The following is a 14,387-nucleotide window of genomic DNA, read 5'->3' as shown; positions in this document are numbered from 1 at the left end:
ATTAATGTTAAATGCAGCAAAGCTGTTCTTGAAATACCCTCAAAATTTAAGTGGGATACACTCAAGGTTGAATCTTGGCTCCTGTGAACTTATTTTAATTTTATTCATCTTCAAGCGAAACTTAACATGTGAGCAATTGATGGTTACTTCAGCAGTCAGTCCCTGGCCTAGTTTTAGCTGCTAATATTGAGTTTCTCCATAGTCTCTTCCTACAGATGTAATCAGTTTTATTTCTGTGTATTTCATCAGGAGAAGTCGATGTATGTGGTTGCCCTTTGTGTTGTTGAAAAGGGGTGTTGGCTATGAAGATGTTGGTCTTTCAAAATTCTGTCATGTGATCTCCACTTTCATTTCTATTACCAAGACCATGGTTTCCAACTATCCCTTCCACTGTTTCCAACTTTTGCCTTCCAATCGCCAGTAATAATCAATGCATCTTGATTTCTTATTTGATCAATTTCAGATTGAGATCGTTGGTAGAATTCTTCAATTTCATCATTAGCTTTTGTGTGTGGTGTATTAATTTAAATCGTTGTATTTATTGGATTTCTTTGAAGGCAGATTAATATCCTATCACAGACTGCATTGGAATTTCAAAATTGATTACGAAATATCCTTTGTGACTATGAATGGAATGCAGTTCCTTTTGTACCGTGTCCAGCCTAGTAAACCATTTGATTTTCTGATTCAAAAGGGTCAAGACCATTTCATCTCATCTTTATGTATTCCATTTCATTTTTAGGAACTTCCAATTTTCTTAGATCCATACATTTAGATTTCTGATTATGAGATTCTTGTAGCTGCTTCCTTTTGCTTTTAGCTGTGCCCCATCAACAAATGAAAACTCCAAAGGATCCACACCCCCAGGCTCTACTACATTCACATCAACAATATCAAGTGCCTTCCAACCTGAGGGGCCCAAGAAATAATTCAAGCCACAAGTTGAAATAAAGATCTGATGGGCAAAATATTGAACAATGCAAGAAGCCTGGAAAGAATATACATAGTCACTGTACCATAAAGAACTAGTGGACATTTCACCATTTCAGGAGGTAGCATATGAGCAAGAACCAGTGGTGCTTAATGAAGTAGTTGAAGCTGCACTTAAATCATTAACCAAAAGCAAAGCTCTAGGAATTTATGGAAACCTATTGAAATGTTTCAACAGGCTGATGGAACACTGGAAGCAGTCACTGGTCTATGCCAGGCATTTTGGAAGACAGATACTTGGCTAATGACTGGAAGAGATCCATATCTGTAGCCATTCCAAAGAAAAGTGACCCAACAGAATTCTGAAATGATAGAACATGCAATTTATATTTAAATTTTTGCTGAAGATCATCCAACAATGGTTGCAGCAGTTCATTGACAAGGAACTTCCAGAGGTTCAGGTTGGATTCTGAAGAGCATATGGAATAAGGACTATCATTGATGAGATCATATGATCATGGCTAAAAGCAGACAATACCAGAGAGATTCCAGACAGAATAACAAGGAATTCTGGAAGATTTCATTGTGCTCATGTGCAACTTGTACATGGTTCAAGAGGCACTTGTGTAAACAGAACAATGGAACACTGCATTGTTTAACCTCAGAGAAAGTGTGCCCCAGGGCTGTATCCTCTCGCCATATTTACTCAATCTGCATACTGAGAAAATCATCAGAGAAGCTAGATTATATAAAGAATGTGACATCAGGATCAGAAGAAATCTTGTTAACAAACTTGGCAAGATGAACAATCTTGCTTGTTGAAAATGAGAAGGACTTGAAGCACTTGCTGGTGAAGATCAAGGACTTCAGCCATCAGTATAGATTAGGACTCGATGTAAAGAAAACTAAAATCCTCCTAACTGGACCGAGAGGTAACATCATGGTAAATGGAGAAAAGATTGAAGTTGTCAAGGATTTTTGTCTTGCTTTTCTCCATAATCAATGCTCATGGAAGCCACAGTCAAGAGATCAAATGATGTATTGTACTGGTAATTCTGCTCCACAACACCTCTTTGGAATACTGAAAACAAAGATGTTTCCTTGAGGCCTAAAGTGCACCTGGACCCAAGCCATGGTTTCTCTATTGAGACATTGATTAAAGAAGACTAAAGAAGAGATCAATGCATTCAAATTGTGATGCTGGCCAAGATTATTGAATGTACCATGGATTATAAAAGGACAAACCTCTCTTTCTTGGAAGAAATACAGCCAGAGTGCTCCTTAGAAGAAAGGATGGTAAGGCTTTGTCTCATATACTTGGGTCATATTGTCAGGAACACCAGTCCTCGGAGGACAGCAAAAAGAGGATAGCTCTCAATTAGATAGATTGACACAATGACTGAAACCGTATGCATAGGAACAATTATAAGGACGGTGCAGTTTTGTTCTGTTGTGTGTAGGGTCACTATGGGTTGTAACCAACTGGATGGCACTTAGCATCAACAACAATACCCAAGGGGCATACCACTCCACTGTATGCCTTAATCTGAAAGCATTCAGCTCAAGCTCTGTGAACCAGCAAACCCAGTTCCCTGAATTAAGTGGCCAGAGGCACCTTACTTCACAAAAGCACTGTGCCTTACTTGCTTCATGGGCTGTGAAGTTCACAACCATGTTCCATGCTCTGGCTCCTGGTTCTGATGCTGCGCCTGTTTTTATAGCTGTCTTCTGGATCCAAGAGGTTCCCTGTACAGGTATCTTTAGTCTAGAGGATGCACTCCACTCTTGGCTCTTGCTGATAATAAGATCCATCCTCCTAATTCACAGAGGCCTTGTTTTATGTGCAGCAGGATGGCATTTCAGGGAATCTGGTTTACAATTACTCACAGGTGAATCCTATCAGTATCTTCTCCCATCTCACTAGACCAGTGCTGTAAAAGGTTGTTTGCTGGGAGTTAGAGACTTTGGCTAGAGGAACAAATTAAATAACTCACTGCCCTTGCACAGATGGCCAAAAACAAATGAATCAATGCTTGCGATCTTTAGCCACCTGAGAGATGCAAATCAAAAGAACAACAATGGGATATCTTGTTATTCACCAATGACAAAATAAAAACAACAACAAATAATGCTGGCAAGGTTGTGGAGTGATTGGAATTCACCTACATTGCTGATGGGACTGTAAAATGTTACAACAACTATGCAAAGTTGAATGGTGCTTCCTCAAAGTTAGGAAAATAAATATGATTCAGAAATTCCCGTGCTTGGTATATATCTCAGGAAATAAGATCTATAATACCAATAAATACAAGCACATTCATGTTAATTGTAGCACTACTCTCAATAGCAATAATATAGAAACCATCAGAATGCCCAACAGTGGAAGAATGGATAAACTTTGGTACATACACACGGTAGGTTTTTACACAATGTTAAAGAACAAAGATGAATCTGTGAAACACCTCACAACATGAAATAACTTTAATGTATGCTTAGCAAAATTAGTCAGCCAAGTAAAAATACTGTTTGAGATCATTATAAGAAGTCAAGAAAACCTTTTCACATAAAATGAGCATACTTCATTACCAGAGTTGAGAAGGTAAGGGAGGTAGAGGAAGCCACAGACTGAGGGTAGACAGGTGAAGGGGAAGACAATATAGAAGAGGGAGGTTGGTGAAAATTAATAGAGGCAGGGCATGACATTGGAATATTTCCAAGTGCTGAAGGCAGCAGGGGCAAATACTGTTATATACAATCCTGCATCAGTAGTGACCTGCGAGTGGATGCTTAGACATGCAAACTCAGCAGGTATAAGTTGGATAGTTGAAATAAACCCACAAATTAACATAGATTTGTCAGAGGATATTTATATATGTGTATTTTTCATTGCTGCGAATATATCTACAAATATGGTGGGATGCACAGGAGGTATAGTTATGAGTACTTCTCATGCATAACCAAATTCCTCGAGGGCATGAGTCACTGGGCCTAGAGGACCAGGACAACACCAAGGTCAATTGGTATAACATAATTCACAAAGACAATATTCTATATTCTTGTTGGATGAGTAGCAAGCAAGCTCTTAAAAGCTCACGAGTATCCATCTAATGTGCAACCATTAGTCTCTCCCGATCCAAAGGACATAAGAATGTGGAAAATTAAAAGGCACGTGGAAATGTTTAGTCCAATGAAGCAATAAGCAATGGATCATACAAACTTCAGTCTCCACAACTCTGAAACTAGAACTCTATGTTACCTGGCTACAAGTACCAACTCCTCTGAAAAAGTGTTCAACAAAACTCAGAATGTCAAGTGAACAAGCTTACTAGTCCTAAAAAGGCAGGTGGGATCAATGAGACCGTGGCCCTTAATTACTACTCAGGTCTGAAATTGAACTCATTTGTGTGGAAGAATAATCAACCATTTAACATCAACAGGGCAGCATCTACTCAGCAACAAAGTTCAGAGGTGAGGAGATGGCTTAGAGACCGTATCTGATTACCCCCAGCTTTGGTAAGGAAAAGAAAAATCCAACTCCACACTAGCACAAAGCCAAATGATATAAGGCAGAGGTCAGGCATATTTCCACCCTCCATCCCTTTTTGACCCTATTCTGACATTGTTAACTTCATGACACTTAACTTCTCTGCTGGGTTCAACAATTCATGACAGTGCCCAGACAACTCATACACAATATTCTCAATTATGGGAATTTGTTAGGGTTAACAGGTTATACCCATTAAGATACAGTCTTTGCAGAGAGGAACTTTTGTTACCAGTCAACAGCCACATTTCTCTCTGGTCCTCAGGCTCTCAATTAGATGATTCCTTGGCCTCTGTGGTCCAGGAATCCCATTACTACTCTGCCTCACTGCTCCATGGTCTCAGAGGTGAAGCTCCTCTGCACTGGTGCCTCTGCTGTCTTTCACTTCAAACAGGGATCACCTGTGTGTTCCACTGATGACTTTTTCTTTCCTGATGGCTTCGGGATTTTCTCTGTCCCTGCTCCTGAGATTCTTCTCTTATACTCAGAATGGGAAAACTGACCAATCCTTCTGTTAGAGCCTTATTTTCGTAGTTCGCACAATCATTTGGTGGAAGTTATAGACAAATAGAAAAGCCATAAGTGATTTCATTGTATTACTCTGGCTCTTCTAGTTATTCTCTCTTTCATTCATGCAGAATTAATGTCCCCTCCCTTTCAGTTATATTTTCTAAAATTATGATTTTTACATTCATAGTTAACGCTGTTAACAGTCATTTATAATCCTGAGTCATATAATTGTATCGGCATCTTCCCCCAGCATCTTTTCCCCAGACCTATCAAGAAAAGAAATTATTCATTGGGGATCATACCTTGTCTTACTCATTTTGAGTCTGAGCACATACACGAACACTTGTAAGATAGCCACCTTCATACCGTTGTCGTCTTATTTTAGACAACCAATTTCTAAATTGCCCATCACTAAGAACTCAGAACTGCAGGAAGACAAGCGTGTCCAGTTGGAACTTTGAGTATCTACATTTATAATCATAGCTCAATATACAGCGGGTCATTTATCAAGCCTGCAGCAATGTATAAAATCTCAGAGGGTCAAATATCTTTCTCCTCATCCAGTCTGCTTCTGTTCAACTCAGCCTAGCCATCCAAGCTAGGTCAAAAGGGCACTAGTAACAAGCTTTGCACTTCACATACCTCCCTCCTGTTCAGTCCATCTGACCCTATCACCCTAGTGCCCTGGGGCTAAGTCATTCGCATTGACTCAGAATTCACACAATTATTTAAACTTCAGGTCAACCTGTGCCAGTGTGACATGTTCAAACCTACCCTATATCTTCACTGATGCATTTTCCCACTTCCCAAAGGGTTAGGACAAAAAGAGGACTGGGAACAGGAAGAATAGATAGAGAGGAGATTGCAATGAGGAAGCTGAAACAAGATGTATGAATGGTTGAATGTAAAACTGATCTGTTTTATAAATGTTCACCTTAAGGGAAAAAAGGGAACAAAAAAGTAAAAAAGGAGAACAGAATATTAAATGAGAGTAAACAAATTTTAAGCCTAGAATTAATGATCAAATTTCTAGAAACACATGCATAGCTAAGCTAACAAACTGCGGTTGAAATTTTGAATAAGCCCATGAAAAAAAGAAGAAATTGAATAGGCCATACGAAAACTCCAACAACAACACAAACAGTCCTAGTGCACATGACTTGACTGGCAAATTCTTCCAAACATCAGGGAGAAGCTGACACCGCTTCTGCTCACATAATTGCAGGATACAGAGAAGGAGGCAAGACTACTAGTTTCACTTCATGAAGGGAGCGTAATCTTCACCAAATAGGTGGCCAAGAGACAGAAGAAGTGCTGTGATATGAGGCGGTGTTGTGAGGTGCCATTAAGTTGGCTCCAGCACCTAGTGATCCCGTGCACACCAGACAGAGACACTGGCCTGTCTTGCATCGTCTTCACAATTGTTCTGCTTGAGCTCATTGTCACAGCCAATTTGTCAATCCATCTTCTTAAGGGTCTTCCTCTCTGTCACTGTTCTGCACTTTACCAAGTGTGATGTCCTGACTAGTTTCTCCTGACACGTCCAGAATACAAGAGACAATGAGTCTCCATCCTTGCCTCTGAGGAGCACGCTGGCCATACAGCTGAGAAAGATTGGCAGTCCCTGGTACTTTCAATATTCTTCATTAGCACTATAATTCAAATACTCCACTTCTTCTTAGCTCTTCCTTATTCACTGTCCAACTTTCACATGCCTATGGGGCCATTGAAATACCATAATTGGATCAGGGGCACCTTAGTCCTCCTAGTAACACCCTTGCTTTGCAATACTCTCAAGAAGTTTTGTGCAGGAGATTTCCCCAATGCATTGTGCCGTGGTTTGCATCTCAGAAGTCTTTAAAGAGACACAAACCAATACAACAGTGAAATCTCAGCTCACTCCAGCCATTAATAGCATGGTTCGAAAAACAGCAAATGGTGGTGAGGGGGTGGGGAGACTAGTACTCTCATATTACTGGTGGGATTGTGAAATAGTACAAAACTATAAAAAATAATATGGTGCTTCCTTAAAACTTGGAACTAGACATATCATAGACTCCAGCAATTCTATTGTTACGAATAACCCTAAGAATTATAGCAGGAATAGATGTATGTACACCCATGTTCATCACAGCATTATTATTCACAATAACAAAAGGTCAAAATAACCTAAATGTTCATCAATAGATGAACAGAAAGATAAACTATGGTACATAGACACAATTGAATAATGTAACACTACAGAATGATGATGAGTCTATGCAATACCTCATAAAATGGATAAATCTGAAGGATACTATGCTGAGCGAAACTCTTGTCCCAACAGGAAAAAATGTGTATGAGAGCACTAGTATTAAGGCATGTAAAGATTTTTAACCCAGTTTGCAGAAGGCTGTGGGTGACAGGGGAAGCCCAATATCCATTTACAGCGTTTCCACAATGAATACCCTCTGATCAGAAACATGAACAGCCTCGTGAGCAGACAGAGCATTGTAACAGCAATTATGGCAGATGTAATTAGGTTAAAATGTAGCACCTTATCATTTCATCTCCCTTGTGACTCACTTAAAAGTTGTTTTGGTTTTTAGTATTTTCTCTTTTCTTTTTTATCGAGGTTTATCTCTGCTTCATTTTGTCAGTGCTGTTGTTTTTGTCTTGTAAGATTTTCTGTTTATCAGATTCAGTATAGGTAAATCATAACCAAATACTGTGATAGAAGGGGTTGTTGGGAGCTCTGGACTATAGTCTCAGGGAACACAAAGATCAATTGGCTAGCTATAGTCCACCGTGTTCAACAGTTTTCATTGGTGATTAGAAAATGGTCTTAAGAGCTTGTGAGCAGACATCCAAGTTGCAGCTCTTGGTTTCTCCCAATCCAAAGCAATGCAAAGTGAAAAATATCAAAGATGTATAGAAATATTATTGAAATGGGCTAAAGAACTACCAGAAACCTAGACTCCATAAATCTGAGATCAGAATTACATGGTGCCTGCTACCATGTTCTCTGTAAAGGATCACAATATGATTTCCTGGAAAAAAGTAGGAAAAATATAGAACAAAATTCAAAATCATTAAAAAAGACCAGGCTTCTTGGTTGGATAGAGACTGGTAGGACCGCCAAACTATGACAAATCTCTGAAGAAGAAATTGAGGTTGGGAGAAACCTTGCTTAATGTCACACCAAGTTAATAAGTTGTTGAGCTTGAATTTGAGTCCAAATCTAGAATATCCCTAAACCTATACCATAACCTATGGTTCTATTAGGAAAAGAAAACATAGGAAAGGAAACAAATAGGTTTGAGCTTGTAACCATATATTATGTTTTTAATTAGGATTTGCACAAGTAACATAGATTGTTTCCTTTCGTCCTCCAAACAACCCAGAGAGGTGAAATGTGTTATCTACATTTTACAGGTGAGGAGACTGAGGCTTAGAGAAGTAAAATTTTCCTCAGAGAGGTTAAATTACAGCTAGTAAGAGCCAGACACATACATTCAAGCACAGGTCTGTCTGATTCCAACGTTCATATCTGCTCTGCAGCAATGTTTCCTGTTCATCGATATTCTTGATGTGAAGGCTTCCCATAAATTAGGTCTGTCTCTTTTGTTCCTAGAACTTGATTTTGACCTCCTGCTCCATCTTTTCCCAAGAGTCCAACAAGATGCTTCTCTTTATGTAGAGTTAGGCCTATACTTAGCACTTCCCTCCATAATTTTGGCTTCAGGCCTCTTAATCAACTGGCTCAACACTGCTGCCTTCCATTATCCATCCAAACTAGATGGGTTACTAGTCAGCTTTGGCAGATTGTTCTTCCACCACAGGCTTTTCAAATGAAGCCACTTGTAATGTCAGCATTTTCCATCGGTGAACCAGAACATTTTAAGCCATGGTTCTCATACTTTGCTGTAAACTAAAATCACTTGGGAAACTTATAAAAATCGGATGCCCCTGGTAGGAACCAGCCATTATAATCTCGGGATGGTGTCCAGACATCCGTAAGCATTAAATTTTCCACAGGTGATCTCATTGTGTAGCTAAGATTGAGGACGACTGTAAGGCATCTTCTTTCAGCACAGGCAGTCATAGTCACAGATTTTTCACATTTTAGTTCGTAGGGGAACTTTTTTTGTAGTGCATTCTAAAATCCAGATCTCAGGACTCCTACCCAGAGAGTCAGTGTTTTAGGTCTAGACACATATTTTTAACTATCACCCCAGAGAGTCTGCTGCAAGTGTTTCTCAGACCACACTTGGGAAATGCTACATTAGAACCATGAAAATGAGATGGGAAAAGAGGTTCTTAGCCCTTTAAGGACTGATTAAGAAACTACCTTTAAAGCTGTGGAGAAGGGCAGGTAAGGCTGCTTTTGTTCATTTTAGTGGATAAGAGAGCAGGTCCTGGAGTGAACCAGTCCTTGTATATGACCTCAGCCTTTGAATAATACTATCTTGTCTTGGTCCTGGATAGCAGGGATGTGGAGCATGATGCCCTGTCCCACCTGTAGCATTTGTTTGTTTTAATGCAAAGTGACCAAGTTAAGAGACCTCCTCTTGTCCACAAGTTCCCCCCAGAGGAAGAGACATAGGGCCAGCCTGCCTGTCTGTCTTTCCTTTTGGCTTGCCCCTTCCTTCATGGTTGTGGAGCCAGGATGCAATTACTTGTATAAGGAAAAAGGATTCGAGCTTGGGCCGGAGCCTGTTGCTGAATGCTACGGCTTTCAAGATGGTCCTCCTCAGCATCCTTAAAGCCATTCTTCTTTGGAAACTCGTGTTTTTTATGGAACACAGAGTCCAAATGGAGAGAGTAGGACAGCCTTCTATTGCTCTCCTGGAGGAGGGCCCTGCCTCACCCCTGATTCAGGAGCTGTTAGAAGAAGCCCCAAGCAAGCAGCAGAGGAAGCCACGCTTCCTAGGACATCCCGTGCGGTATATGCTGGAATTATACCAACGTTCAGCTGACCCGTGGGGGCACCCTCGGAAGAACCGCACCATTGGGGCTACAATGGTGAGGCTGGTGAGACCTTTGGCCGGTGTAGCAAGGCCACTCAGAGGTGAGTTATCCTGCCCTCATCCAGCCCGGGGCGGGGGGGAGGGGGGAGTGGAGAATAGTGTAGAGAAAATGGAATGTATGCTTTTATAAATCCCAACCCACTGATCTCAAATCTATTCGGACTCACAGAGATGCTATGTAGGATATTTACAGGAGCAGATAGATCTTCATTGGCCTCCCAAGGAGTTGCTGACAGGTTTGAACTGCAGACCTTGCAATCAGCAATCCCATACTTAGGTTTATAATCAGGCTTTGTTTCCTAATGGACAGAGTGTTTTCTCAGGGCTGGTTTTCACAGGATGGCCAGTTTAGGAGGAGATGGCTCCAATTTAAGAATAGATTGCCTTGCAACCTACCTCAGGAATGCATCCCAGGCCCTGGGATGACTTAAGTGAGGCTGGCATGTAGCTTTAAAATAAAATTACTTGTTTGTTATGTTGCTGAAAGTTGACGGAGAAATGTGAGTGGGCTTCAAAAAGTTATTGAGAAAATTAAATTAAAATATGAAACATTTACAAGAATTTTTGGAAACACACATTTTCTTATGGTGGGCTTCTTGCATGTTATTTTACTCTAGAAGGCAAAAATGATAGTGTGTTGATCTGGAGAAACGTAAGGCCTCAGAAATACAGAAGCCGTTAATATCTGCATATCTGCATGGCTGGCTCTATGTGCATCTGCTATTGTATTATAACCCTTAACGATCACTACTATTATCATTAACTTTCGGGGCGGGGTGGGGGTGGGGGTTGGAATTAACCTAATTCTTGAAGATACCAAAACTGAAGCATGTAGTAAATGACAACAATCATAGATATTTGGGGATCTTTTGCTTTGTCCTTGTCATGCTTGATTCTACTTTCAACATCTGCAGTAGACACTATGCTAGGACAACAGTGGGCTCTTGACGTATAGGGCTCTCTCTAGGACAGGGTACGATTGCCTGCGTGAGTTTCTGAGACCGTTACCCTTTTCAGGAGGGTAGTAAAGCTCTTCTTTCTCCTGTAGTGGGTGGTGGTTTCCAACTGCTGAACTTGCAGTTAGCAGCATAATGCATAACCACTGCACCACCCGCTCTCTTATAAAGGGAAACAGGCTTGGGTTCAAATCCTGACTCTAGCACACTGACTGTGTGTCCTTTAACATGGTTTCAGACTCTCACTTTCTTTGTAAAATGGGGTTATCTATTTCATAGCACTATTGAGGACTAATAGAGGAGCCCTGGTTGCGTGGTGGGTATAGGTTGAGCTGCTAACAAGATCAACAGTTCAAAACCATCAGCAGCTCTGTGGGAGAAAGATTGGGCTTTTTACTCCTGTAAAGAGTTACAATCACAAAAACTCCCAGGGACACTTCTATCTGGTCCTATAAATTCGCTATGAATCTGCATTGACTTGATGGCAGTGAGGGTTTTGTTTGTTTGTTTGTTTTGCTTTGTTTTGGGTGTGTGTGTGGTTTGGGTTTATTGATTAAAGAGCTAATATATGTAAAGCATCTAGTTCTTTAGTAAATACTCAACAAATGGTGGTTATTATAAGTACCGCGGGTTAATTTGGGGGCTCATAAGTTTTCAATCTGTATTGATCAGGTTTGTGAGGGGGATTCAGATCAGGAGGTGAAAAGCTAATCTCTCTTGTTTCCTTTTACTTATTCAGGCTCCTGGCATGTGCAGACTCTGGATTTTCCTCTACGATCAAACCGCGTGACTTATAAACTAATCAAAGCCACTGTGGTTTACCGCCATCAACTCCACCTATCTCACTTCCACTTCTCCTGTGTTGTGGAGCCGTGGACCCAGAAACGTCTAACAGACCATGTTCCTTCTTCAGGAGGAGGTTCTTCCGATCCTTCCCTTCTTAACAAAGCTTGGACTGAGATGGACATCACAAAGCACATTCAACAGAGGACTCACAAAGGGCACAGGCTCCTACGGCTCCTTTATATGTGTCAGTTGCAAAAAGGTAGTGAGACCCTTGAGCCCCAGTGGCCAGGGACCTCATCCATGGACACTGCCTTCTTGTTACTCTATTTAAATGATACCAGTAAAAGTGCTCAGAAGGCCGTATTCCCCCAAAGTCTAGAGGAGTTTATGGAAAAGGAATCCCCTCTTCTGCGGAAGTCCCGGCAAGCAGACAACCTTGCATCTGGGGGGCCTGGCTCCTCCTGGGGCTATGATGAGCCTGAACAGAACCAGTGTTCCCTCCACACTTTCCAAGTCAGTTTTCGCCAGCTGGGCTGGGACCACTGGATCATTGCACCTCATCTCTATACCCCAAACTACTGTAAGGGAGTCTGCCCTCGGGTCCTACGCTATGGTCTCAGTTCCCCCAATCATGCCATCATCCAGAACCTTGTCAATGAACTGGTGAACCAGAGTGTCCCTCAGCCTTCCTGTGTCCCCTATAAGTATGTTCCCATGAGCATCCTTCTGATTGAGCCGAATGGGAGTATCTTGTACAAGGAGTATGCGGATATGATTGCCCAGTCCTGCACATGCAGGTGACAGCAGCTAGTCAATGTTTCCCCCCCAAAATAGGTTAAAAATAAACAATTATTGATGCTAAAACTGCAAGTGTCCCTTTACCCAATCCACAGGTTCTGTTCCTTGCCTTAAATGCAGTTATTTAAGTCTCTCTTCATTTTTGAGCTCTTCAGTGCATAAAAACTCTTGTAATACCAATCTCCTAACATGGATAAGTACTTTTTGACCACTGACAGAGCCCTTAATAATTGGGTTCAATATTCCTTTGAAGACGATTTCTATTTTCTAGTCTCTTTTATTGTGAGTATATCAAAAGTCACCAGTCTATGGGGGTGGGGGGGAATAGAGCTTAAAAAATGATCTCACCAAGGCCTGGGAAAGGTTGATGCTTCCTGGCGTGCATCCGCTGGGCCTCTCTAGAAGATTTGGGGTGAAGAAAGCAGTTTGGGATTTTTATACTCTTTCCTTTACTCCCAAGGAGCCCCGGGGTATTGTCAGATAAGAGCTGGATTTCTGCCCACAAGGTCTGAGGATTCTAACTCATTAGCTTCTCAGCAGGAGCAAGATGAGGCTGGCTTTTCCTGCAAAGATTTACAAGTCCTCAAACCCTATGCATCAGAATTCGCTCAATAAAAGTGGGCTGGGCAGTTTCCTTTACTTTAATATCCTAGAAACTACTACCTAATCTGAAAGACTCACAAGACCTAGAAAACTTTAAAATGTCTCCATAGAAATCTTTTGAAGGAAGCAGAAAGATGGAAGTCTTTTTCTAAGGTTTTCCTCTTGATCTCTGAAGCTGGGATAATATTTGAGGTTCCCTATGTACAAGAAAAGGACAATACCCTTTAGTAATGCTGTCTGAAATGGCAGTAACTTTAAAACCATCTATGGCGAGAGGGAAACAAGTTGTCATTGCCGACTAGGATCATGGATAGGGGGCATCATTTAAAACTTTTTATAGAGTGTTACATTTCACAGGGTATTTTAAACATATATCTTGCACAGACAGTTCTCTTGGCTACTCAGTGTAGAAATTAGTGTAACTGGTATGTGTGGCCCCGGTGGTGTGTTGGGCTGCAATTTGCATGGTCAGCAGTTCAAAATTACCAGCAGCTCTGCAAGAGAAAGATTGGGCTTTCTACTCACAGAGTCAAACTCACAAGGGGTCACTGAGTAAGCATTAATTCAGTGGCAGTGAGGTTTTTTTAGGTGGATGGGAGTAAAAATGGGGAGGGAGTAAAGTGCTGCAACAGGGCATCCTGAACAGCTGTAAAGGGGGAGGATAACATGCTCAAGCTTGGGGCGGCTTTCACTTTAGGCTTTTGTGCTTCATGTGTTCAATGTGGCACTAAGCATGGGTCTCTGGAGGGTCTCATATTGTCTTTGGGAAACCTGGCACTCTGCCCCAACTGAATGATGCATGTTTTCTACTTGTGCTGAACTGTGTTCTAAGTTTGTTGTTAAAGAGGAATTTGTATGTTTTGAGGGTTGGAGGAGAGTGGATAGGAGGATTAAATTTTTTTCCCCTCTGGTTCCTTTATATATGATCCTAGGCACTAGGCCAAGACCCTACCCCACAAGGCAGAGCTGGAGATTCCTTAGAAATTCTCTTTAAGGGCGACTAGCAGGCAGCACATCTAATGATGAACCTCACCAAACGGTAAGAAAGTGAGTCTTTCCCCAATGCCCTATTGTCCCTTGATAGTCTTATTCTCAGGGAGATAGGATCAAATTAAACTGGGTTTACATGTTTATCAAAGGCAAATCATTTCTCCCTGTCAATCATAAATGAACTTATGCCATCACTCCATCCTCAACAATGAGGTCCATGCCTTTCAAGTCTGTAAGTACAAAATTTTATTCTGCCTAAGG

General features: G+C 41.2%; 1 protein-coding gene across 1 annotated transcript; it reads left to right on the top strand.

The window, feature by feature from the left end:
• The first annotated feature begins 9,706 nt into the window (after nucleotides 1–9,706).
• BMP15 (bone morphogenetic protein 15) lies at nucleotides 9,707–12,536 on the top strand. The gene is made up of 2 exons (XM_075539505.1): nucleotides 9,707–10,034; nucleotides 11,689–12,536. The coding sequence occupies exons 1-2, from the start codon at nucleotides 9,707–9,709 to the stop codon at nucleotides 12,534–12,536; spliced, it is 1,176 nt and encodes a 391-aa protein (XP_075395620.1).
• Nucleotides 12,537–14,387: the final 1,851 nt, after the last annotated feature.

This window comes from Tenrec ecaudatus, chromosome X (assembly GCF_050624435.1).
Source record: "Tenrec ecaudatus isolate mTenEca1 chromosome X, mTenEca1.hap1, whole genome shotgun sequence".
NCBI lineage: Eukaryota > Metazoa > Chordata > Mammalia > Afrosoricida > Tenrecidae > Tenrec > Tenrec ecaudatus.
The sequence above is the reverse complement of the archived record's forward strand: the minus strand, read 5'-3'. Positions and strand labels throughout refer to the sequence as shown.